At 35.2% G+C, this 25,128-nt stretch overlaps 1 protein-coding gene and 1 non-coding gene across 2 annotated transcripts in view; both read left to right on the top strand.

The window, feature by feature from the left end:
- The window catches only part of PIGK (phosphatidylinositol glycan anchor biosynthesis class K), a 124,284-nt gene that overhangs the window by 39,548 nt on the left and 59,608 nt on the right, over nucleotides 1-25,128 (top strand). Inside the window, exons 5-9 of the mRNA XM_042952260.1 lie at nucleotides 1,048-1,159; nucleotides 2,414-2,510; nucleotides 4,586-4,703; nucleotides 5,722-5,832; nucleotides 11,662-11,834. Coding sequence (XP_042808194.1) covers nucleotides 1,048-1,159; nucleotides 2,414-2,510; nucleotides 4,586-4,703; nucleotides 5,722-5,832; nucleotides 11,662-11,834 — 611 coding nt within the window. The remainder of the gene's footprint in view (nucleotides 1-1,047; nucleotides 1,160-2,413; nucleotides 2,511-4,585; nucleotides 4,704-5,721; nucleotides 5,833-11,661; nucleotides 11,835-25,128) is intronic.
- LOC122229106 lies at nucleotides 9,713-9,903 on the top strand. The gene has a single exon (XR_006206959.1). It is a non-coding gene; the product is annotated as a U2 spliceosomal RNA (small nuclear RNA).

The raw sequence follows: 25,128 nt of genomic DNA, 5'->3' as shown, positions 1-25,128 counted from the left end.
AACTCTATCTCCTGCCAGCCTGTAAGCTCTTTGAAGCCATGGCCTGTTTATGTATCTTATACCTAGCCAGTACTTATAGTCCTTTGAAGGCACTCAGGAATATTTGTTCAGTGATTAAATGTGCATGAATATTCGACTTTTTACTTGTTTATTTAGTCGTCATAAAATATAAACCAAAAATTTCCCTTCCTTGTTAGCCAACAAGAACTCTTATTAAAACATTTAGCATTTTGCTCTCTTCTGGGAAAAATGTAAACCAAACATTATATACACATACATATATATACACACATGAACACACATACATACACATATACATTTACATACTCATGATCTAAGGAAAGGTCAAACAAGAAAGTTGGATAGAATTTCTGCTTTTTAAATTTAGATCTGTGTAATATAACTTCAAATATGCTTTCAAAGAATCCTAGAGATCCACACATTTCAGGTTAGGAAATCTGGCTTAAAGTGTGATGAATTTTTTACATGTTAAAGTTACCCCTAACATAATTAAAGTAACAAAATGCATTAAAAAATCAAAGATACATAATTTAGGGATTATTTATGGAACTATCATTATGGCTTTATTTTTATGATTCATTATGGACCTATCTTTCAAATTTTATATAGAATTCACCAGGCAGTTGTACAGATTAACTGCAGTAGTTATAATGTTGTTAGATTTATTTACAAGTTTCTATATTTTGTATCTTCCCAAAGAATTGCCTTTGAAAAAAGATAAATAATTTTTAAGTTTTTGGGCAATATTTTGCATAGCATTTAAAGTTTTAAATTTAATTAACTGATTTTTCCCCAAGGTAGTTTTGTTAGCTGTTAGTATTTAATGGAAGCAAGTCAATTTTGAGGTATATATTTAAGGTATATATTTAATTGAGTTATATTTCTTTTTGTGTTTTATTTTCAGTTTATGCTGAGTAATTCATAGAGAAAGAAAGAGGAATGTTTTTGAAAACTAAAAAAAATTATCACGTTTCCCTGAGTTCTATTTCATTTGATTTCTTCTTCTTTTTTTTTTTTTTTTTTCAGGTGACTGTGGAGAATTTTTTACGGGTATTAACTGGCAGGATCCCACCTAGTACTCCTCGGTCAAAACGTCTTCTTTCTGATGATAGGAGCAATATTCTTATTTATATGACTGGTAATTTCAGAATTTAAATATTTAGTAAGAGAATATATTGTAACTCTTCTCAAGAAGGAATCTTCATGGAAAGAAATTTAAACATTTGTTTTGTAGTTCTCTTTTCTCATAGGACAACTTGAAATGATATTTGGAAACAGTATGATATACTGTCCCTCAGTTTATGATCTTTATTTATTTATTTATTTATTTATTTATTTATTTATTTATTTATTTATTTATTTTTTTACTATTACCCTGGTAAAAACTTACTACCTTTTACTTAGGATCCTGGCTATCGCTTTGTCTTTAGTTTTGTCTCCTGTTAATCATCCTACTAAAGTATTTAATTAAAATAGCAAATCTGTCCTTCCTTTGTGTGAAACTTTACAATGGTTTCCTGTTGATGGAGTCTCAAATTTTAGTGTGTATGAAGATTATTTGAATGCAAATACTCAGGTCTTTCCTAAAATTCTGATTTAGTTTTGGTCCAGTTTGAGCTCACAGGACTGCAGTGTGTTCTGAGGGGCCACCGACGTAGACAGGTTTTTCTACCTTGATGGCCTGTGGGAAGTACCTTTTAAAAAGCTGCACAAAGGAGCTTTATAGGCATGCTAATGATGGTGCTGATATGTTTCTTACTTTACAGCAAAAGAAACAGAGACATAGAAAGATTTAAGTTATTTGCCTAAGTTAACACAGTCATTAAGTGGCAAAGCTAGCATTTGAATCCGACAGACTGGCTCTATCCCTGTATTCTAAAGGTCACAATCTTCTGGTCAGCTCTCATGGGACAGTGGTTGATGGTAGTAAACACTTTGATTTTTATGTGGGAATGACACTTACTGGTAGTAATAGCATTCCCGGTATACACTGTGAATAGAACTAGCGTACTATGGCACCAGCTAGTGTCTGCAACCTCTTTCTCACCACAGTATTTGCCTGGTATTTGAGAAATTTATTTATGGAAACTCACTTCTGACATAATAATGAAGCCAGTGCAAAAGTATAAATGTGCTTTTATATGATAAAATGATGAGAACTTTTAAAGATAATAGATCTATTTTTTTGCACAGTGTATCATTATTCTGTTTTTAATTGGTATAATAGAAAATTAAATTTTTCATTTTCACAGTACTTTTAATTTTAGAGTGTAAAATAACAAATGCTATTAAAATACTGCCATGAGTGAAGTAAATGCTTGTATCTGGATGTATGCAGTTTGTATTTTTTTAAAAAATGCATATATTTGATCTTTTTAACTCTTCCTACAAGGACATGGTGGAAATGGTTTCTTGAAATTTCAAGATTCTGAAGAAATTACCAACATAGAACTTGCAGATGCTTTTGAGCAAATGTGGCAAAAAAGACGGTAATTAGCAGATGATTACTTTTCATAAGATAAATTAATACCTAATTTTTCCATGGTTAGTGGATTTGTAGATCTTACTTTATGAGATTTTAATTTATTTTAATAGTTTCTTCTACTCTTTTAGGTTTATGTTTGTTATTTCTACTGAACTGAATTATTTTCAAAAGAAACCTCAGTGTCATTAAAGAGTATTAAAAAAAAAGTTAACCTTTTAAGATTAGCTGTCTGTTATATTTAGCATTGTTTTTGGAGGAAGTAAGAGTCCCACAATCAAGTTCCCCATTATGTACAGGGTTTGTGAACATATATTTATTTTCCAGCTTCAGCCTGTTGTTACTTTTTTGTACATTCTCTGACCCTCCACATGAGAGCAGTACATTATTTCTTCTTTGGAAGAAAATGCTGAAATTACGATTAATATAATATTTGTAACAACTCACATTAAGGATGATATGTATGTTGTTAGTAATCCATGGTAAGCACCCCCCCCCCCCCCCAGTTGAAAGTTGTCAATGAAAGTAAGAGAATAGAAAGCAGCAGAAGTGCTTTTAACTTGATTATCTTCAATAAAAACTTCTGGGTTACCTTCTAAACACATGGCACAGACAGGAATGTGATGCTTACTCTGCCTTCAGAGTGTTTAAAATCTAGTGTATGTACACAACTGTGCTACATGTTAAATGTAAATATTGAATTACATGCATAAGAAGAATGAACGGAGGTGTTGAAGAGGAAACTTTTGCTAGGTACTAGTTTTATCTTATTCATAGCTTACATTTATTGGATATATACTAGGTACTAAGCACTGTGTTTTATATGTACTGTCTCATTTAGTTTTAATGATAACTCCATGAGGTAGATACTATTATTATTCCTGTTTTCACACGTGAGTAAATTGAGGCACAAAGAGATTAAGTAACTTGCTAGACTTTACACAAGTAGTCAGTCCAGCACTAGAATTCATTCCAAAGTCCAGTCATAGGGCTGACTCTCTGAATTGTTCTAGTATACTGCCCCTCGTAACCTTAGATGTTTCTGCTTCAGGGGCCTCCTCAGATTTTGTCTCAGAACAAATATGCCATATGAATTGTTCCTTTTGTCACATGCTTAGATATTATGGTACAAGATTCCTTGTTTTCTTTTCTAGGTGCAATGTTAGCTGTTTACCTAGATCCAGTGTCTGAAAAACTTCTGAAAAAAGTTTCTATCTGCTCCCTACCTTCACCAGCTAGGCAATGCATTTTAAAATATAGATTGACCTTACCCTACATTTTTGAAACTAATTTTCTCCATCTTCCCAAATTTATTGTAAATGTTAACTACATAGTGCTGTTCTCCTTCTCCCAAATAATTACACTTTTTCAAATTTAGGTGCTGTAGTACAGCTTTTTTCCTCTCCTGGGATGTGCTATTCCTTTCTTTTTTAGTTAAAATAATTCACCCTTCCTTGCCCATGACAGACATCACCTTTCCCTGACCTGCCTTTCTTTACAGTTCCCTCTCTTCCTTTCTCTATGCTCTTAGAGCATTTGATTTTGCTAGACTTGAAGCTCTATGAAGGCAGGGAGGGACTGCTGTATCCCCAGCTTAGTGTGAGGCTTACTGTAGGCTCTAATAGCTATTTGTAACTCTTACCACACATTCCCTTTAGTTATATGTTCATATGTTTCTCTTCCAGTTAGATTTTAAGCTTTTTGAGTATACTAAGTCATATATTTTTATTTTTTCCTGAACCTGGACTCGTTTTCTAGGACAGCATGGGTGCCAAATAACTGGTTTTTTAATTGAATATTCATTTGGATTCAAGATAAGGGAGGGGGAAAGAGTTGAGGCAGCCACTTTGTGGTCCAACCACTACTCCCTGTTGAGGTAGTTTCCCTGGACAGGATTATAGCTTTGATATTTCTAACATCAAATTTGTACTGGGAATTCTACTGAAAACTCTCAAATTTTTAATGAAATGACTAAGATATGATTTCAAGACTTCAACATCTTATGCAAGTATTATAAAAATATTACTCAATGTATTATTAACAGCATGATTCATGTCAAAGATATTACCACTTTTCTTTCAGCTACAATGAGCTGCTCTTTATTATTGATACTTGTCAAGGAGCATCCATGTACGAACGATTTTATTCTCCTAACATAATGGCTTTAGCTAGTAGCCAAGTGGGAGAAGATTCGCTCTCGGTAGGTGCATTCTTTCCATTTGTGAACTGCATTGTCTTTGGAATATGTTGCTATTTTGGAAATCACTTGTATGCTTTATGAATATATTTGGGTTTTTTTTAGTCTCAGACTTTTTAACACCTTAGAAGGAAATTTTTGTTGCATTTAAAACATTTTCTTAAAATGATGAGATTAGACATATACTTCTTTCTTCTGCTTTGCTTTAAAAAAATTATTGCAGTATAATTGACATACAATATTATGTTAGTTTCAGGTATACAATATAATGATTTAATATTTGTATATATTATAATCACTACAATGAGCTGGTTAACATATGTCACAATACCAAAACAAAAAACAAAAAAACAAAAAAAATATCACCATACATACAGAATTTTTTTTCCTTGTAATGAGAACTTGTAAGATTTACTTTCTTAGCAACTTTTAAATCTGCAATACAGTATTATTAACAATAGTCACCGTGCTGTACATTACATCTCATGTCTTATTAAATTTATAACTGCAGTTTGTCCTTTTGGCTCCCTTCACCCATTTGGTCTTACCCCCACCTCTCATCTGGCAACCGCCAATCTGTTCTCTGTATCTATAAGGTTGGTTTTTGTTCTAGTCGTTGTTTTTAGATTACATGTATAAGTGAGATCACATAGTATTTGTCTTTCTCTGACATATTTCATTTAGTATAATGCCCTTAAGACCCATCCATGTTGGGCGCCTGGGTGGCTCAGTCGGTTGAGTGGCCGACTTCGGCTCAGGTCATGATCTCACGGTCCGTGAGTTCGAGCCCCGCGTCGGGCTCTGTGCTGACAGCTCAGAGCCTGGAGCCTGTTTCGGATTCTGCGTCTCCCTCTCTCTCTGCCCCTCCCCTGTTCATGCTCTGTCTCTCTCTGTCTCAAAAATAAATAAACGTTAAAAAAAAAAAAAAAAAAAAGATCCATCCATGTTGCCATAAATGGCGAGATTTCATTTTTTTTATGGCTTAATAATATGCCGTTGTATATGCTTTGCTTTTTCATAGCATCAACCTGATCCTGCAATTGGAGTCCACCTTATGGATAGATATACATTTTATGTCTTGGAATTTTTGGAAGAAATTAATCCAGCTAGTCAAACTAATATGAATGACCTTGTAAGTATTTGCTTGATTTGATTATAGCACATAGGTCTGCTTAATGCGGTAAGTGAAGTCCTTTACTCCCCGTACTCCTGGGGTACTGTTTCATATGTTGAATGGTAGCCTTTTAAATGGTTTTGAATTTCCCTTTACAGTAATATCTCTGTCTTTACTACAGGAGGCCTCAAGCTTTAGTCCAACTAAAGTCAACTAAATTCCTTGAGGTGCTTTCTTGTTTTCATTCATTTTCTCATGCTCTTTTCTCTACCAGAAATGTACTTTTTTTAGATTCACCTATTCAAATTCTGTCTATTCTTTGGGAGTCAAATCAGATTCTACCTCCTTCAGGAAATAGCCCCATAATTCTTCCCTGTTGGATTTAAGTAAGATAAATAAAGTTTTTCAGAGATTTCTCTTTTGTACCACTTATCATAGTCTGCCTTTTTCTGAACTTACTGAGTGTAATAAGATGTTGGAGAAAAGGGATTTTCTCTTACATATTTGTGTCCACCCTACAACTTCTAGTACAGTGTTTTGATGTGGCTTCTTGAATTTAGTTCAATCTTTTTTCTTGACTTTTCTATATTGATTGTACCCTTAAATTAGATCTACTCTGAAGTTGCTCTTGAAAGTAAGCAAAAGAAAAAGCTTGAAACAATTCTAGCCTGGATAATTACTGTGCATCAATGACTTTTGCTCTTATTTTTTCATTAATTTATAACTTGTTCTTTTATTCACAAACATTTTTTTGAGTTTTGGCTAAGTGCCAGCCACTGGCTATATCCTAGTGAAAGAGGCAGACACTGTCCCTGCCTTCGTGGAGCAGGGAGAATGAAGGGGAAGCCAAGTAGATGGGGCTTACCATTTAGATAATTTTATTTTAATTAAAGAAGTTCTAGGCTCCTGGGTGGCTCAGTTGTTGAGCATCTGACTTGATTTAGGCTCCTGTCATGATCGCAGGGTCATGGGATCAAGCCCACGTCAGGCTCTGCACTGAGTATGGAGCCTGCTTAAGATTGTCTCTCTCTCTTTCTTCCTCTGCCCCTCTCTCCCACTCATGCACACTCTCTCTAAGATAAAAAAAAGTTCTGCAGAATTCTGAAAATCACTGTTGTGAGCTATCATATTTGATAACATAGAACTATTTCTTACGTTTTGAAGGTTATATATTTTGATGCCTGTTAAATCTTAATACGAATTTGGAAATTAAATCTTGTTATAATGCTACTTTATAAGAAAACTATAGTCACCTAAATTCTAGTTACTATAGTGGTTAAGTTTATTCCCTTTTTTAAAAAAATTTTTTATTTAAAAAAGGTTTTTTTTCTTAACGTTTATTTATTATTGAGAGACAGAGAAACACATAGCATGAGCATAGAAGGGGCAGAGAGAGGAGGAGACACAGAATCTGAAGCAGGCTCCAGGCTCTGAGCTGTCAACACAGAGCCCGACGCAGGGCTTGAACTCACAAACTGCGAGATCGTGACCTGAGCCAAAGTCGGGTGCTCAACCAACTGAGCCACCCAGGTGCCCCAAGTTTATTCCCATTTTTAATTATACATTGTATATTTTATTTAATATGTGAGACACGGTCTCAAAAGTTTACCATATATGCACTTTACACTTCAAATAGACGTCTAATGGATTTAAAAAAAAAAATACTCTGTCTCTCTAAAATAAATATTGAGGGGCGCCTGGGTGGCTCGGTCGGTTAAGCGTCCGACTTCGGCTCAGGTCATGATCTCACAGTCCATGGGTTCGAGCCCCGCGTCGGGCTCTGTGCTGACAGCTCAGGGCCTGGAGCCTGTTTCAGATTCTGTGTCTCCCTCTCTCTGTGACCCTCCCCCGTTCATGCTCTGTCTCTCTCTGTCTCAAAAATAAATAAACGTTAAAAAAAATAATAATAAAATAAAATAAATGTTGAAAAAAAATTAAAAAATAATAACTTCTTCCATTGAAATCATACAGGAAAAACTGAGGAAACTCCTGTTTTGTTTGTGTGTTTGCTTTTGCCCACAGTTGCTGTGTGGTTTTTATTTTTTTATTTTGTGTGTGTGTGTAGTTTTTAATAAACATTCCTCACTAATATCTTGTTTTCCACTTCCATGTTTTTAATTGAATGATTATTTTAATCTTGTTCAGTAAGAATGATCCATTTCCTTGAAGTTAAATATTATAGTGAATTGGCATGTCTCCAGATGTTGTGAACTAATACCTATTCTGTTGGATTAAATGTGTTGGGTATCAGCCGTATTCAGAGTGTACTATATCAGGTGCTTCAGGAGCAGCAAAATTAGAAGACATTGTGCTTAGCCCCTTAAAAATTTTTAGTGTCATTGGTAACTGTTGCAAAGCACATTTATAGAGTGTCGCCTGTTATCTCAAGTCTCTGGATCCTCCAGGTAATCTTCTGTCCTCTGTGAACATCTAACTCTTGCTATGTACCTTTAACATACTTGTGCTTTTAATATTTCTCTGTAATTGTTTATATTTGTGACGTTCCTTCGAGGCTTTCAGCTTCTTAAATAAGCAGTACAAGAACCATGCTTTATGTATCTTATTACCCCCAGAACTTAATTATAGTACCTAGTGTATTTATAGATTTTCAGTGAATATTCTGAATGAATGAAAAGATATGACAACAATGCACATTTGTATGATTCCTTTAAATCCAGTGGGATTGGTCATTAAAATTTTTCTTGGAAGAGAGAGACTTTCAGGTTTGGAAGCAGAGAAGTATAGCATATTCCAGGAAAATGGAATACATGCAGAGGCACAAAAGTTGGAATATGTCATCATCCTTGTCTTTGACAGTTTTATAATCTGGTTAGAGTGTGGAGATTCTGTAAGTGAAGGAGATTATGAAAAGTGAATGTTGGTAAGGCTAAGGAAACCAGAATGATATGATAAAATTTTCTTGAAGGAATAACTTCAAAGAAAGTGAAGTACAATGATTTTAGCAGCAAAGAAGATAACTACTTTTTATCTTGTTCCCCAAGCTCATTCCACTGTGCTTTTCCTGCTTTCTTCTGCTGGTACTTAATAAAGCCCACCAAGTTGCTCATACAGGAATGCCTTCAGTATACATAGGACTTCAATCTTATTTTTGTTTATTTTGTTTTATCTTTTTTTTAATTTTTTTTAACGTTTATTTATTTTTGAGACAGAGAGAGACAGAACATGAACAGGGGAGGGGCAGAGAGAGAGGGAGACACAGAATCTGAAACAGGCTCCAGGCTCTGAGCTGTCAGCACAGAGCCCGACGCGGGGCTCGAACTCACGGACCGTGAGATCATGACCTGAGCCGAAGTCGGACGCTTAAGCGACCAAGCCACCCAGGCGCCCCTATTTTGTTTTATCTTTTACTTTGTTTCTGCAACTTTTCATCTGTATCATCCTTCCTGCTTGGCATTTTACTTTCTTGTAAAATCTGTTTGGCATTTTACTTTCCCCACCCTTTTGCCTTCACTGCTTCTTAATTTATGTCCTGATCTCTTTGTATTTCCTTTTCCTGCTTTCCTGAACCAGGAAGGCATTGTGATGCTAGGCAAATTACTTAATCTTTTAGTAGTTTAAAGTAGAGATAATAATTTTGATATACCTCAAAGTTATTGTTGGGCTTAAATGAGAATATCTACGAATTACTTAGCACAGTGCTTAGATCACTTTGTTTCTTAAATTCTAGCTGCTCTGCCCTTCCCCACCCAAATCCCATCATATTGGCGATTGCTTTTGCATGTGGTCTTGTCTCCACAGGTGGGCAAATGCTGTAGGCCCTAGGCCCTTACCAGCAGGCCTGTCATGGTTTTCTTCATATGTCCTGTGCTCCTGCCCAACTAGGTTATTTGCCCTACACATTTTTGCAGCCACTCCTTTAGTAAGAGAGTTATTTCCCATTGTTTCTCAGCCTTTCAGCTAAGATGGAGTGTAATATTTGTTTTCAGCAGTTTAGTATCTACTATATCTTCTATCCGAGGACAGTATATTAAATGGGTTTTTGGAGCAGGGAGGTGGAACAAGAGCTTGCCCCATCCACTGCTCTCATTGACCTGGTATTATAGTACCTCTAGGAATGGTACACCCTCTCACGGGAACGGCAGGGTTGCAAATGGCAGGCTGGTGTTGGGGCAGGAGTCACACGCCGGCACAGAAACCAAGCAGCCAGGCTCTAGTGTCCCTAGACAGTGTCCCCTGTCCTGAGGACCTAAGGGCTCCCTTCTGCATGTGACTGCACATGTGTACTGTCACAGGTCGGCTGGCCTATGTGTTTGTGGCTGTCAGGATCAGTCTCGCCACACTCCATCCACCACAGGAAAGTCCTGGCTTCCTCCCTCCCCACTTGTGCCTCCATCTGTTTGTGTCACCACTCCCACAAAAGAATGCTATTTCCCATCTATAATCTACCTTTCCCTTCAGAAAATAGCTTAAATCCCACTCCCTCTTTTTTCTTATCCTCAACCTATAAAAAGTTTATCCTTTTCTGAAGCAGAATCTGTCACCTTTTTTTCTACCTTGTTATGTTTATTCATCTCTGATGTGGCTTAAAGGCTTGAGGATAGGACCATGGCTATCAACTTCTGTATCCTTTTTGGAAGATAACAGTATGAAATATATGTAGTAGACATTTTTTATCCTTTGCTGAGTGAATGAATGACTATATGTCTATCCTTGGTAATTCACTGATCTGGAATATCAGGGGTAAGGTTAACATAGAAATTATTGTGAGATCAATGTAGAGATGAAGTCATGGTTTTCAGGCTTTGTTCTTTGGAGCAGCAGAGTGTCTGGATGTGCCTTGAGTTTATTTTCATTATGGATAAACTAAGAAAGTTACTTAATTTATAGAATTTATACACAGCAGGAGAACAAAGGGCCTCTCTAGTGGGGGGGGGGGAGGGGTGTCTGTACTTCAACTTCCTGCCTTCCAGAGCAGCTCTGCTTTCATCTTTTATATTTTGGGCTACTGTGTAATATTTTATTTGAATTTAAAGTTTTGTTGTTTTTTTTTTTTTTTTTTTTTTTTTTTTAATTTATTTTTGGGACAGAGAGAGACAGAGCATGAACAGGGGAGGGTCAGAGAGAGAGGGAGACACAGAATCGGAAGCAGGCTCCAGGCTCCGAGCCATCGGCCCAGAGCCTGACGTGGGGCTCGAACTCACGGACCGCGAGATCGTGACCTGGCTGAAGTCGGACGCTTAACCGACTGCGCCACCCAGGCGCCCCTGTTTTGTTTTTTAAATGAAGCACCATGATTATAAAATGTTTGAAAAACCATTCTGGGGGCTCCTGGATGGCTTACTCAGTTGAGCGTCTGACTCTTGATTTTGGCTCAAATCATGATCCCAGGGTCATGGAATCAAGCCACATGTTTGTCTACAAGCTGAGCATGGAGCCTGCTTAAGATTCTTTCTCCCCACCCCCCCTCCCTCACTGCACTTTCTCTCTCTCTAAAAGAAAAAAAAAATAATAAAACATTCTGGAAGAGCACCCCACTGAGACGAATGTAGTTACAAAAAACCCACAATGTTTCTTGTAGTGTTACATGTGAGTTCTCAGTAAATTTAAGGTCTGAAATATATTTGGTAGCATATGATTCAAAAAAACTGAATGTTTTTTTCCCTCCCTAGCCAGCTTCCCTTTTTATTACTTGTTCTAATGTCTGCTGTATAGCTTTCTTAGAATGTCATGTACTACCATAGCAATGAAACTTTAATCTTTAGAATCAGTAGCTTCTTCAGGTTGGGAGAGCTTTAAAAATACAGAACAGTCTACTATACTGTGTTACTGATTTAATAAATGCTGTATGTATATGTGTGTATTTATTGTTACATATATCTTTTTCAGTTTCAGGTCTGTCCCAAAAGTCTATGTGTATCTACCCCTGGACATCGCACTGATCTTTTTCAAAGGGATCCTAAAAATGTCCTGATAACTGATTTTTTTGGAAGTGTGCGGAAAGTGGAAATTACAACAGAGACTATTCGTCTGCAACCAGATTTAGGAAACATGGAAAGCAGGTATTCATCTTGAATTATTATTTTATTAGAATATACTAGTCTTACAACTCATAAATCTTTATGTAACATGATGTTCCATAGTAGTGAGAAATGAAAGTTGGTGTTTGTAAATAAACTACACATTTCTACCCATTCTTCACTTTATGTAGGCCCTATAGTTTTCAGGCTTATGAGCAAAAGCTATTAATATTAGGGAGAAGCTAAGATCATGATTAGGATTGTGTCGTTAGCCCCAAAATACAATGTTCATAGTAGCAATTTGAGACTGGCTCAAAAGGACTAAAACTTTCCTCGTATCTGACTTTCTTAGAGCCATTACTTTTCTTTAGTGGAGGTGTGCATAAAAAAGGTTTCAGAAAACCTTCATGAAAGGGCAGGTATGTGAACTTTTCAAACGTTACCATGCTAATGAGTGTGTATGCTTTCACCTGTTGCAATAGAAAGTGTTTGTTACATGATGTGACACTGAATAGGAAAGTTGGCAGCTGGGTGTAATAAGGGCCCAAGGAATCCGGCAGGTATAAGACAGATAAACATAAAAAGGGGAAGCGAGCACCAAAAGAACATAGGAGCCAAATACAAACTTTAAATAATCATTTCCATGTTCAGAATTTCTTTGGGCTCCAGCAGTAAGGCTACTTCTCTGCCATGTATTTTGATTCCTAGAGTCTGGGTGGTTTGTGAGCCTGGTTCAGTGGTATCTCTGGTTTTTCTCTAGTGTTACATTATGTTAATCTGAAACAATTTATCTGGAGCTATTGTAAATTTGGAGGGACTGTCTCATCAACAGGTGCCACGGTTTTGGATTTATTTGGGGGCTCTTGGTAATTCATTAGGGAAAGGAATGAGGGAGATAGGGATATACACCCTCTCTTGGGGAGTAGATGGTGTGTGAGTGTGCGGTGAGTATACATGCCTGCACACACGTGTAGGTGTGTATGTATGCGTGTGTGAGCGCACAGACCGGAGAGAGAGAGTGAGAGAAATGGGTTGACTTGGGGTATGCGAACTTTAGAAATATTTATAACATTTCATTTTTTTTCCCCCTGTAAACATTTTCAAAGGAAAAATGCTTTGTTAGGATTAAATAGTGTCTCAGTTAATAACCATTTCTTGAAATATATGGATGATATATTTTACTAGGCATTTAACTTTGTTATTTGTGATTGTCTAATGCTGTCTATTGGAAACTCATACTTCTGAGAACTTTTCTGGATTGCTAACTGGCAACATAAATTACTCTCAACTTTGAAAATTTCAAAGACTTGTAATTGAGCTTATGAATGTTTTAGGAATAAGTTTAAAAATTACAAAATGAATGTTTGAAGATTTAAAATTGATATTATTGTTAATTATTTCCTATTTTGGATATTCAAAGCCTTAGGTCTTTTCCAATTTCCTATAGCTTATTGGCTTAAAAATATTTTTTAAGAGATCAGATGATATTCTACAGCATTTTTATTTGTTATTGTATTTTTTTAATGTTTATTTAGAGAGAGGGAGAGAGAATCCCAGGTAGACTTTGAACTGTCAGCACAGAGCCTGATGGAGGGCTTGAACTCATGAACTGTGAGATCATGACCTGAGCTGAAATCAAGAGTTGGATATTTAACTGACTGAGCCACCCAGGTGCCCCTACTTATTTGAAATACTAAATTTCACATTACTTTTGTAAAACAGCTAAATTATACCTTAACACTTAGCAGCTAAAATTGAAATGTCTTTTACCAAATTCATTTTGTAATTTTCCTTGAATTTAAGCCTATGAAATTATAAGATACACCTTCTCTTAACCATCTGAACATTGCATTAATTCATTGTAAAGGCAAGGACCATCTTTATACTTTTTCCTTTACTAATTTTCTATTTTCTCCACTTAACACAATATTAAATATGCAATAAGTATACAATAAAAAATGATTTCAATGGAATCTACTAAGTCTCATTATATGTTTTGGAGGAATGGAATTTTGGCTCATAAATTATCTTTGTGTATTAGTTCAAGAGCAGAAATTGTTGGTGCTGAAAATTATCTTAATTTATCTTTAATCGAGGAGAAAATTTTGAGCCTCAAAGCCAGGCACCGGGCATTGTTGAATTACAGCACCCTCTAGTGTTTATAAATAAATTTTATTTTGAATATTATGTACAAATGGTTTCATGATAATTGGTATATGTTATCCAATTAGGAGAATTAAATTTCCAACATGCGTCAGGAATTTTGAAATGGATGCTACAAATATTATCTCATTGTATGTAGGTAGTATTTATATAAATATGAATGGCAATCCGATATTTGTTTAGAGAAGAGTATATTCATGAGAGGTTAGATATCACAAAAAATATTTTATTAAGGAAATTATGGGTTAGGATGTGTATGTATTTTTTCAGATCTTAGGTTAAAAATATCAATATAGTCACTGTTAGTTATTAAAATTGGCAGTTATGCTTTTAAGTTATTACTTTCTACATGCTGGGAAACAACAGAATTGATTCATATTTCATATTTTGCATATAAGTATGCTAGAGTAAACAGCTATAATGGAGAATCTTAGTACCTAAAATTGGCTGTAGTAGCTGTATGAAATTATTGTTATGTGTCTTTTGAAATAGATATTGAGTATAATCATAAAGTTAGTAACAACACCTTGTTTCTGCTTGTGTCTTAGTAATTATGTGATTAAATTATTTGTAAAAAAATGATATAAAATAAGGACTGACTGCATTAAGTGTGGCTTATATAACTTGATTCTAAACTGCTTCATCTGAGTATACACAGGTTGACTTTTGATGAGTATGGAGACAATAGCCTGCCCTCCTGAAAGAGTTGGACTTTTTAGAATCTAGTAATAAGTCTGTGTTAGCTCAGAATACCAGTTTTGTGTCCTCACTGTATAGGGAAAATAGTCTCCAGCTTGTGGATGTCAAAAGATAGACATGTTTTAGTGTTACAAAACATAGAAGTTCTAAATTCAGTAGGCATTGACCAAGAAAAAATGGAATCCAGGACAATATTAATTGCAAATGCTCATCTTTTATCCTGGTTAGTTAGATGAAAACTCACCTAGTCTGACTTCTGCTTTAGGCTTTAAATTTAGGCACTTGATTCTATTTGTGAATGCTATTTTGTTGTAATTTTATCCTATTATACTAGAATTTCTTTCTTTTTGAAGCAATCTTCAGCAATTGAAATTTTTTTTGGGCTTAGCAGGAAATTTGAGACAGGACTGTTTTCTTACAGATTCCTTACAGACCTCCAACAGAAGGGTAAGATACAGCCCCCTCAAGGTCAGTCTGTGTTTTGGACACCAGAGTAGGCTTCTTCCAAGGGCTTGTTAAGGAAGTCCCCACCTCACATAGATCAAAGTTCAGACAGTTGCTGCCATAGTCATCATATTTTAAGCCCTTTCTATGTGCTTAATGCTTTATATGATCACATTAGCTAGGACTGTTGAGTTGTAATAATAGAATCCAACCTGAGCTACATTTTTTTAAAGGACATTTGTTATACAGATATTCTGTGTTTTATGGAACCTAAGGACTGACCCCCAGAAGGGAGTGGAAACAGGAACCAGATATCAGTCAGAAACACAGGCAGCACTCTCTCCATCTCACCATTGTTTTAGTCTTTTCTTTCTCTTCTGCTCTGGCCACGTAGGGGATAAAATATGTGTACACCACTGCTGTGGAGATTTGTATGTCTTCTGTTGATGATAACGCCCAGACAGAGAATATAGTTGCTCGTTTCCGATTCTAAGCTCCCCAGAGGGCTTCATGATTAGCCCAGCATGGGTCAGATATCCACCCTGGGTCGAGGTGGGCAATAGTGGGATCATACAACACAAAATCGTGGCTGCTTGGGAGACCACCTCATGTTTACAAGATGAACCCCCAAAAAGGGTCTTGGGAGCTAGGTAGATATCCTGAGGCGTATTTATATTAATCTTTTTTTAATCCACATGATAACTTCATGAGGCATTTTTTCATTTTGTAGATGAGTAAACTGAGGCTGAGAAAGGTTAAGAAGCCTGCCTAAGGTCAAACAAATGGTAGAGCCAAGATAGGAATCTAGGAAAGCCTTATACTTCTAAGAAATATATCTTCTTATTTTATTCTCCTATAATTCTCCTATAATTTACCCTGAACTACTTGGCTTGCTTTCTTTTTAAAGGGTATAAAATATAGGAATACCTGGGTGGCTCAGTCAGTTAAATGTCCAACTCTTGTTTTCAGCTCAGGTCAGCATCCCAGTGTCATGGGATCAAACCCTGCATCAGGCTCCATGCTATCAGCTTGGAATCCTCTCTCTCCCTCTCTCTCTGGCTCTCCTCCACTCATGCTCCCTCTCTAGCTTGCTCTAAATAAATAAGTAAATAAAATAAAATAATAAAATAAAATAAATGAAATGAAATGAAATGAAATGAAATGAAATGAAAGCTCAGTGAATTATCACAAAACAACTACTCGTGTAATCACCGGAACAATTGAACAATGCTGGTACACTGGAAGCTCCCAACCCTTGTGCCCTTCCCAATCTCTGCCCTCTCCCTCCTCATCAAAATTAACCACTATACTAACTTTTACAGAATTTACTTTCTTGCTTTTCATTTTATATTACCTAAGTATGTATCCCTAAACATTATGTTTTGATTCTTTTGCTAACATTATGTTTTGGAGTTCGTTTATGTCGTGTACAACTATAGTTTGTCCAATTGTTTTGAGTCTTTAAAATTGAGGTATAATTTATTTACAGTAAAATCACCCTTTTTAGTATATAGTTCAGAATTTTCACAAATGCATACAACTGGATAATCACCATGCTCAACCATCACCACAAGAAATTTCCTTATGCCCCTTTCTGTCCAGTCTCTTACCAGTATCCCTGGAAACCACTGATCTGTTTTCTGTCCCCATGGTTTTACCTTTTCCAAAATGTCATATAGATGGAATCATACTTTATACCCTTTTGAGTTTGGCTTCTTTTATTAGCATAATGCATTTCAGATTCATCTCTATTGTCACATGTATCAGTCGTTTTGTGTTCTTTTTATTGCTATATGCTACTCAGCAATAAAAAAGAACACAAACTACAGATGCATGAGATGCAGGTTATCCATTCACCAACCGAAGGATATTTGTTTGTGCCCACCATTTTTTGGCAATAATAAATCCACTGTAAACAGTTACATACAAACATAAGTTTTCATTTTACTTGAATAAACACTCAAGAGTAGGTTTGTTGGTTCATATAAAATGTAGGTTTAACTTTGTAAGAAGCTTCTGAACTATTTTCCATTAGTCACTGTACCATTAAAAAATTTTTTTTAATGTCTATTTATTTTTGAGAGAGAGAGCACACACATGCCATTGCAAATGGGGGAGGAGAAGGGGCAGAAAGAGGGGGGGCAGGGGATCCCAAGCGGGTTCTGCACTTAACTCACAGACTGTGACATCTTGACCTGAGCCAAAGTCAGATGCTTAACCGTCTGAGCCACTCAGGAGCGCCATCACTATACCGTTTTGCATTCCCACAAAGGTAGTTCAATATTCTTAATTATATGTGGTATTATCTATTTAATTTTAGCTCTTCCAGTAGGTGTGTAGTAATACCATTATGATTTTACTTTGTATATCCCTGATGACTGAGGATGTTCAGCATTATTTCATGTGCTTGTTAATTCATTTTTCATGAAACATCTATTCAAGCCTTTGCTCATTTTTGAAAAATTGGGTTTGCTTTCTTCTTAATTATAAGATTTCTTTATACATTTTACATACTAGTTCTTTGTCAGATATATGTACTGCAAATATTTTTTCTTAGTCTTTGGCTTGCCTCTCCTATCCTTAATGTCTGTTGAAAAGTAGGAGATTTAATGTTGATGAAGTTCATCTATCAATATTTTCTTTATGCTTAATGTCCTTTGTGCAAGGATTCTTTATCTCACACAAGGTCACAAAGACTTTCCTTTATTTTCTTCTAGGAGTTTTATAGTTTTAGCTTTCATTAAGCTATGATTTACTTTTAAGTTTAGAGTATAGTGGTAAGTAGGGTTTGAGGTTCATTTTTTTTCCATATAGATACCTAGTTATTCCAGCACTGTGTATTGAAAAGATCGAAACCTTATTGGATTATGTTGGCACTTTTGTAAAAAATCACATGACCACCATATATGTGGGTCTATTTCTAGACTCTATTCTGTTGTCTTGAACTATATATCTGTTTACACGTAACAGCATTATACTGTTATTTTAGCTTTATAGTAAGTTTTGACATTAGTTTGTATAAACCCTACAAATCAGTTTTTCAAGGTTATTTTGACTATTCTAGATCCTTTGTGTTTCCATAGAAACTTTAGAATCAGTTTGTCAATTTATAAAAACAAAAAAAAAAAAAAAAAAACCTGCTGAGATTTTGATTGGGATTGGATCAACTCCATGTTAATTTGATGAGTATGGATACCTTAACAATATTGAATCCTCTGGTTCATGAACATATCTCTACATTTATTTAGAATTCCTATAATTTCTATAATTTTCCTATAATGTCTGCATTGCTTAAGTTTTCTCTGTAGGTGTGCTCTACACTTTTTATTAAATTTATTCCTAGCTATTTTTGGTTTTGATGCTGTTTTAAGTGATATTTTAAAAGTTTATACTTTATTTGTTACTCAACTATGGAAGTGCAGTAAATGTTTATATTGTGACTATATTCTGGGGTCGCACTGAATCTAAATGTTGATCAACTCAAACCCAGTCAAAATCCCAGCAGGCTTTTTTTGTAGAGATTTACAAACTGATTCCACAGTTTATATGGAAATGTAAAGGACCTACTATAGAATTTCTTATATCATTGAGTATATGAATTCTAGTCTCTATAGTGTTTACTAGGAAATCAAATAAAAATTTAAGTATACATATTTAGTAGAAACATCTGTTTTGGAGTTGGACAAAATAGACTGAGGAATATGAAACTCTGTGATGAAATACTTCACTGAATATTGCTCATGGTAGATTATAAAATGATTATGAAAGTTTATGAACCAGAGATTCACCAATGTCATTCAAGCGATAATTGATAGGATTTCTCCTCCACTATTCTACATACTACTGTGCTTTTTTAAGTGATTAATTTAGTCACCAATATAATTCTGTATTATCCTGAGCATCTTATTTGGCCATTTATTTTATATTGTTATTTGTAACTGTTAGTAACTGTAGTCATTCAGGAACTTATTAAAGTGGAATTTGAGAGCATAAATTAGATGTGATTATTTGATTTATAAAGACAAAACTGATAATTAGCCTTGTCAGTTTGCATTCATTAAAGTTTTTATTGTTATAGTTTATTGTTATAGTTTCAAATGTGCTGATAATTTTATGGGCAGGTTTTTTAAAGCATTTTAATTCACTACCTACAATTAAGCAAAAACATTCACTGAGTTGGTTTATGACTTTCAAGAAATCAGTGTATGTAAATAGTATATAGCAGAATATAGTATTATATCCCTTTGTATAAGTAAAACTTCCCTGGGGTACCTGGGTAGCTCAGTAGGTTAAGCTTCCAACTTCAGCTCAGGTCATGATCTCACATTCGTGAATTTGAACCCTACGTCTGGGCTCTGTGCTGACAGCTCAGAGCCTGGAGCCTGCTTCAGATTCTGTGTCTCCCTCCCTCTCTGCCCCTCCCCTGCTCACGCTCTGTCTCTCTCAAAAATAAATGAACGTAAAAGAAATTTTTAAAGGGGCGCCTGGGTGGCTCAGTCAGTTAAGGGGCCGACTTCGGCTCAGGTCATGATCTCGCGGTCCGTGAGTTCAAGCCCGGCGTCGGGCCTTGTGCTGACAGCTCAGAGCCTGGAGCTTGTTTCTGATTCTGTGTCTCCCTCTCTCTGACCCTCCCCCGTTCATGCTCTGTCTCTGTCTCAAAGATAAATGAACATTAAAAAAAAATTTTTTTTTAAATAAAAAAAAAAAAAAAGAAATTTTTAAAAAAATTTCCCTGAGTAAAAATTAGTAAATATTATGTTTCCTAGAGATACTAATTTCCAAGTAGTGTTACTAATTTTTAAAACTGATCAAAGCAAAGTTAATTTTAATTTAAATGCAAAATATATAGAACTAAAAGTTGTAAATTGAAAATAAAGTTAAAAATGATACGGTATTTTTTATAAAATAGAACATTAGAACTTAAACTATTAAGCAATTAAGTTCTGAATTATATGGGAAAGTAGATTGTGTGAACTTTAAGGTTTAACTCTTTGATTCTATGTTCTGTGACTCACTTGGTCTCCTTACAAATGATGATATTTTGTTGCTCAATTCCAGTGAATTAAGCTTTAGTTAAATCAACTTAATGTCTGTTATCTGACATTATGGAGGATATCATAGCATAATAAAAGACACATCATTAGAATCAGTCAGCTCCTGACTTTAGAGCCTCTGCCTTTTACTAGCTGTGTACCTTAGACAAACCACATGACTTCTTCAATTCTCAGCTCCCTTACCTGTCAATGGGAATAATAACTTCATTTTATAAGGTTATTAAGAGACTTAATTTTTATTTTCCTTTGAGCTCTTGATTCTGAGCTCAAATATAGTAAAGTGCTTAATAATTGTTCAACATTACTGACAGAACATATCACATATACCAATAAAAACTGCTAGAATTCTATTTATGACATATTTTGGCCACTTGCAAAAATTATCTATTTTTCTTTTATTAATCTAGTATTAGAAAGTACTTATTTTTATATCTGGAAGTTTCTTATTTGGAGTACTACAAAGAATTGGGAAATTGTGTTTAACCAGAAGATGGCAGTAGAATTACATGTTTGTACATATGGAACACTCATTTTTTTTTTTTTTTTTTTTTTTTTTTTTAATGCTGAAGAGGTAGTTTGTATCTTCAAATAAATTGTGATATTTGTTTCTTCAGATCAGTGACAGGAGAAATAGACTTTTCATGTTGAATTTTCAGTTTAAAAAAGGATGATAAAAACTTTTCTCTATATGTAAGTTGTTTTGCTTTAATAAATGTAATAATATGGAATTTAAAAAAATAGGTAAATACAAAATCTTTTTGAATTGCTACTCTTCTGGCATATTTTAGCATATTATTAAATACATAATCAAAAAATTGAAGGTTCATAAAAATCTTAAGGTGTGTGAAGATTATTTGTGATTAATTAGTAATAGAGATAGAGCAGTTTTCATTTATAATTTGTCAGTGGGGAAAACTGGATTCAATATTTTTATGATTTTTTTTAATGTTTATTTTTGAGGGAGATAGAGCATCAGGGGGAAGGGACAGAGAGAGAGAGAGAGAGAGAGAGAGAGAGAGAGAGAAACACAGAATCTGAAGCAGGCTCCAGGGTCTGAGCTGTCAGCACAGAGCCCAGTGTGGGTCTTGAACTCAAGAACTGTGATATCATGACCTGAGCTGAAGTCGGACATTTAACCAACTGAGCCACCCAGGCCTTCCTGGATTTAATATTTTTTAAAATATATGTTTATTTTTGAGAGAGAGCCAGAGCATGAGCAAGGGAAGGGAAGAGAGAGATGGAGACACAGAATCCGAAGGAGGCTCCATCCAAGCTGTGAGCTGTCAACACAGAGCCTGACACAGGGCACAGATTCACCATGAGATCATGACCTGAGCTGAAGTAGGACACTTAACTGACTGAGCCACCAAGGCACCCCTGGATTCAATACTATTTTTGTTGTTGTTGTTTTTAATATGTGAAATTTATTGTCAAATTGGTTTCCATACAACACCCAGTGCTCATCCCAAAAGATGCTCTCCTCAATGCCCATCACCCCCTCTCCTCTCCCTCCCCCCCCCCCCCCCATCAACCCTCAGTTTGTTTTCAGTTTTTGAGAGTCTCTTATGCTTTGGCGCTCTCCCACTCTAACCACTCTCTTTTTTTTTTCCTTCCCCTCCCCCATGGGTTTCTGTCAAGTTTCTCAGGATCCACATAAGAGTGAAAACATATGGTATCTGTCTTCCTCTGTATGGCTTATTTCACTTAGCATCACACTCTCCAGTTCTATCCATGTTGCTACAAAGGGCCATATTTCGTTCTTTCTCATTGCCATGTAGTACTCCATTGTGTATATAAACCACAATTTCTTTCTCCATTCATCAGTTGATGGACATTTAGGCTCTTTCCATAATTTGGCTATTGTTGAGAGTGCTGCTATAAACATTGGGGTACAAGTGCTCCTATGCATCAGTACTCCTGTATCCCTTGGGTAAATTCCTAGTAGTGCTACTGCTGGGTCATAGGGTAGGTCTATTTTTAATTTTTTGAGGAACCTCCACACTGTTTTGCAGAGTGGCTGCACCAGTTTGCATTCCCACCAACAGTGCAAGAGGGTTCATGTTTCTCCACATCCTCGCCAGCATCTATAGTCTCCTGATTTGTTCATTTTGGCCACTCTGACTGGCGTGAGGTGATATCTGAGTGTGGTTTTGATTTGTATTTCCCTGATGAGGAGTGATGTTGAGCATCTTTTCATGTGTCTGTTGGCCATCTGGATGTCTTCTTTAGAGAAGTGTCTATTCATGTTTTCTGCCCATTTCTTCACTGGATTATTTGTTTTTGGATTCAATACTTTTAAAATTGATTTATATATAACACTTCAGGGTTGTAGCTAGTAGGTAAAGCAAGAGGCAGAAGACATTTATATTAGTAATATAAATCTGTAGTCCCATTTCAGAAATTGCCGTTTTTATTGAAATCATGGTATGCCTTGTTGCCTGGTTTTTCAAGTATTCTACAGATGAAGTGTTGCTAAATTGTACATCCTAGTGCTAGAAGGAACCTTTAAGGCAACCTGATGCAGTAGAAAGAGTATGGAGGTGAATGGACTTGCATTCAAATTCTGGTTTAATTATCTGCTTTTGCCTTTAGGCACATTACTTAATCTCTCTGAAACTCAGATATTTTTATCTCTTAAAGGGTGATCTACTCTCTCCCTTCAGAGTTATTGTGAGGATTAGGGATAATATATATAAAAATGAGCAACTTTATCAGTGCCTTTTTTTTTTAATGTTTATTTATTTTTGAGAGAGAAACAGAGAATGAGCTGAGGAGGGGCAGAGAAAGAGGGAGACACAGAATCCTAAGCAGGCTCCAAGCTCCAAGCTGTCAGCACAGAGCCTGATGGCGGGGCTCAAACTCATGAACCATGAAGTCTTGACCTGAGCCGAAGTCGGACACTTAACTGACTGAGCCACCCAGCTGCCCCATCAATACCTTTTTTAAGAGCATGCCAAGTAAAACTCATGGCAGCCATACTGACGTCTCTCCTCCAGTACAAAAGATACAGTGGGAGTGTTACCATCTTTTTTGGTATACTCTGTAGCACTGTTTATATAGTTTGGTTTACATTTTTATCAGCCATGCCTCACATATTGCTCATTGACAGGAATTATTGTTAGTTTGGCCTTTCCATACTTAACTCATGTAGTTGATTTTTTTTTAAACTCTATTTCAGGCTCTCTGCTAATTTCATTGTGTTTTAATCTTAGCAGTCATTGTCTTGTAAATATTAGCTTATTGTTGTAGCCTATCAGTCTCTTAGGACACTCATTCCAATATGGTATTGTTAGTGTGAAACTATATAGATTTTATTGTGTGTGTGTTTTGGGGGGGGGGGAATAAACCTGGTAAAGTACAGGGTCATGAGTTCTTTGCCAGCAATATCCTTCATAATTGACATCAATTTTGGGATGTGGCTATAAAATTATTAGAATATTATGATTCTCCCAGGGGTAATTAATGATAATTAGAAATGTCATGATAATTTGAAAACCGTACCTAAAAACCGCAAGTAAAGTCATTTATGTGAGTTTTCATTAAATTGATATAATAAATACTATTTAAAGTACATTTTTCTATAAGTGTAATAGAGAAATTTCTACAAGGTAACAAGTAATTAAAAATGCTTCTTTTAAAATTAATTTTGTCATAAAAATAAAAACCAGGAAATTGAAAACATGTTTGATTTTGACTATGTCTTGGTAGTATAGTTATTAAATATTTATGTGAGAAAGGGAACATATTGTTTCTTCATGAAACAAACATTTATTAGTAATTTTTATTTGAGCTGCAAACAACTTTAATCTATGCAACATTGACTAGTTCTGTCATTCTCCATCTTTGTTTGAGATTCAGTTATACAAAGTTCTTGTTATACTCAATAATACTCCAGACTTGTCCTTTCTTTAATTCTATAAAATTTTTACATATTATTCTGAAAGTACCTATACTAAGGAAAGCATGCATATTGTTACAGATTTTTTTTTTTTTCTGTAAGATTGATCAACCTCATTTTAACTTGGATATTAAGAGCCTTTCTTTGTTCTTCATCTTATGGGATCAGCTTCTAATGTTAATTGATGTTTTCTAATATGATTTATCTAAAGTGATAAACAAATGAAAATTAATGAAATAACAGTTCAAAGGATATGATCTCAGAATACATGAATTTGTCACATGATAATAGTAAGTGTGGATGCTGGCTGAGAATTAGTTTGGATCACACTGAGTAGTAGTGGGCTAGTTTAGTGGGTCTGAACAACACTGTCAGTCAGAGATTCAGACACTTGGTAGGCAGTTTAAACTGGGTTGTACTAAAATTAGTATATATGATTTTGTGTTTACTTTTATACCAAATATATGTATATTAAACATAAGTATAGTGAGAGATGGAGTAGGAACACAGTATTTTAGATTTCTGTTAGTTGATTCAAAGACTGCATGCTGTAGGGCACTCTTGCTCTTTGCTGTAAGGTACTGAAGCAGGTAATAATGAGCTCTATGGTGAGGCATAGATCATGAGTGTAAGTAATCTGTGGCTTAGAAATTCTACCCTCAGCTTCTGTTGCTTGCAATACAAGGAGTTGTGACTGGCTAATTGCTTTGTATAAACATGATATATACCTTTAAATCTTTGTATCTAATGATAGAGAGAGCTTAACTTATGCTTTAAAAAGTAACTAATGTTCATAATGATTTCTCTCTATTATGCAAAAACACTGTAATAAGTCTTCTAAGTCACAGAAATGGTTAAAATATATCTTGTATGATTTTAGTGTTAAGAGTAGTTTTTTCTTTCTCATTTGTTGAAAATTGGACATAATAAAACCTTGAATATCTAGAAATTAGGTAACTTCTAGTAATAAAGAGTACATGAAAGTTGCCAGTAAGTTGGCTCTGAATATGAGAAATCCCATTGAGACCTTAGATGTAAAAACGCAACTTGACTTTAATGGCCTTTGGCATTCATAGTT

The sequence above is a fragment of the Panthera leo genome, chromosome C1, assembly GCF_018350215.1.
Source record: "Panthera leo isolate Ple1 chromosome C1, P.leo_Ple1_pat1.1, whole genome shotgun sequence".
In the NCBI taxonomy this organism is placed as follows: domain Eukaryota; kingdom Metazoa; phylum Chordata; class Mammalia; order Carnivora; family Felidae; genus Panthera; species Panthera leo.
The sequence above is the reverse complement of the archived record's forward strand: the minus strand, read 5'-3'. Positions and strand labels throughout refer to the sequence as shown.